Consider the following 2,437-nt stretch of genomic DNA (forward strand, 5'->3'; position numbering starts at 1 on the left):
GAGAGAGGGGGAGCCCAGGCCTTTCTTTCCGGCCGTTTCCCTTGCTCAACCCCGTCTCCCCCAACACTGGTCGGCTCCCGGGGCCTTTGTCCTACCCCATCCGCCCGAAAGCGGTTGGCCCCCAGGGCCCTTGTCCTGACAGGCCTGCCCACAACCGGTCGGCCCTTGGGGCCCTCATCCGGTCTCGCCCACCCTCAAACAATTGGTCACTGGGGCCCTTGTCTGGCCAGGCTCGCCCACCGCCGATTGGCACAGGAGCCCTCATCCGGCTGGGCCTGCCCACCTCCGGTCGCCCCCTGCTACCGTCATTTGGCCGGGCTCACCCACCGCTGGTCGGATCCTAGGGTCCTCGTCCAGCCCGGCCCGCCCACTGCCGGTCGGCTCCCAGGGCCCTTGTCGGGCCAGACCCGCACACCGCTGGACGGCCTCCAAGGAACTTGTCCGCCTAGGCCTGCCCACCTGTGGTCGGCCCCTGGGGCCCTCTTCCGGCCCAGCTCATCCACCACCGGTCGGCCACCGGGGCCCTCGTCAGGCCTGGCCCACCCACCACCGGTTGGCCCCTGGGGCCCTCACCTGGCCCAGCCTGCCCACCACCAGTCGGCCCCCCGGCCCGGCCCGCCCAGCACATGACGGCCCCCAGGGCCATCGTCTGGCCCGGCCAGCCCACCACCGGCCGGCCCCCAGGGCCTTTGCACGGCCCCCCCGCCTGCCACAAATCAGCCCCTGGGGCCCTCGTCCAGCCCGGACCATCCAGCACCAGTCAGTCCCTGGGGCCCTTGCACGGCCCGCCCCACCAACCACCGGTCGGCCCCCGGGACCCTCGCCCGGCCCAGCCCGCCCACAACCGGTTGGCCCCCGGGGTCCTCGTCAGGCCCGGCCCGCCCACCACCAGTCGGCCTCTGGGGTCCTCATCCGGCCAGGCCTGCCAAACACTGGTTGGCCCCCGGAGCCCTCACCCAGCCCGGCCATACCACCACCGGTCAGCCCCTGTGGCCCTCGCCTGGCCCAGCCTACCCACCCCCGGTCGACCCCTTGAGCCTTCGCCTGGCTCCGCCCGCCAACCACCAGTCGGCCCCTGGGGCCCTCGCCTGGCCCGGCCTGTCCACCACCAGTTGGCCCCCGGGGACCTCGTCCAGCCCGAGCCACTCACCGCCGGTCGGCCCCCGGGGCCCTTGCATGGCCCAGCTCACCCACCGCCGGTCGGTCCCTGGGGCCCTTGCCCGGCCCGGCCTGCCCACCACCGGTCGACCCCGGGGCCCCGCTCCGGCCTGACCTGCCCACCACCGGTGGGCCCCCGGGGCCCTTGCCTGGTCCTGCCCACCCACCATCAGTCAGCCCTCAGGCCCCTTGCCCAGCCTGGCCCGCCCACCACTGGTCGGCCCCTGGGGCCATCGTTAGGCCAGGCCCGCCCACCTCCGGTCGGCCCCAGGGCCCTCATCAGGTCTGGCCCTCCAACCAACAGTCGGCCTTCGGGGCCCTCGCCCGGCCCAGCCAGCCCACCACTGGTCAGCCCCCGGGGCCCACCCCTGGCCCCGCCCTACAACCACCGGTCGGCCCCCGGGCCCCTCGCCTGGCCCGGCCCGCCCACCACTGCTACGCCCCCCACGGCCCTCGCCCGGCCTGGCCCGTCCCACTACCAGTTGGCCCCCGGGGCCCTCGCCCGGCCCGCCCTATCACCAGTCGGCCCCTGGGGCCCTCGCCCAGCTCTGCCCGCCCACCACCGGTCAGCCCCCGGGACCCTTGCCTGGCCAGGCTTGCCCACCACCGGTCGGCCCCCAGGGCCCTTGCCCGGCCCGGCACGGCCACCACAGATCGGCCCCCGGGACCCTTGCCTGGCCCGGCAAGCCCGCCACCAGACAGCCCCCTGGGCCCTCGCCTGTCTCGGCCCGCCCACCACCTGTCGACCCCCTGGGCCCTCGCCTGGCCCCGCCCTACCACCACCGGTTGGTCCCGGGGCCCTCGCCCAGCCCAATCCGCCAACCTCCGGTTGGTCCCCAGGGCCCTCGTCAGGCCCGGCCTGCCCTCCACCAGTCGGCCCCTGGGGCCCTCGCCCAGCCCGCCCACCCACCGACAACAGGTTGGTCACAGGGTCGCTTTTTCATCCGCGCCCACCGACAACGGGTCGGTCACCGGGTCGCTTTTTCGGCCCTGCCCACCCACAACAGGTCGGTCACCGGGTCACTTTTTTGGACCCGCCCACAACAACCGGTCGGTCACCGGGTCGCTTTTTCGGCCTTGGCCACAAAAAAGTGGTCGATAAGGGAATCAATTTTTTTTCCCCACCCACCAACAACAGGTCGATTACGGAATCGACCCCACCCACCCACCACAGGTCGGTCACTGGGTCACTTTTTCAGCCCCAGCCACCGACAACTGGTCAATCAACAGGTCTCTTTTTCGGCCCCGCCCACCGACAACCGATCACTCACTGGGTTGC

General features: G+C 73.2%; 1 protein-coding gene across 1 annotated transcript; it reads left to right on the forward strand.

The window, feature by feature from the left end:
- Nucleotides 1–142: 142 nt before the first annotated feature.
- Nucleotides 143–2,077, forward strand: LOC113979988 (basic proline-rich protein-like; the record flags this gene model as incomplete). The annotated part of the gene is made up of 2 exons (XM_027707265.1): nt 143–332; nt 450–2,077. Coding segments are annotated over 2 exons (1,818 nt in total), but the record flags the coding sequence as incomplete, so codon positions are not given.
- Between the last annotated feature and the right edge of the window lie 360 nt (nt 2,078–2,437).

Source organism: Neopelma chrysocephalum, unplaced genomic scaffold, assembly GCF_003984885.1.
Source record: "Neopelma chrysocephalum unplaced genomic scaffold, ASM398488v2 Primary Assembly neopelma1_91463, whole genome shotgun sequence".
In the NCBI taxonomy this organism is placed as follows: Eukaryota; Metazoa; Chordata; class Aves; order Passeriformes; family Pipridae; genus Neopelma; species Neopelma chrysocephalum.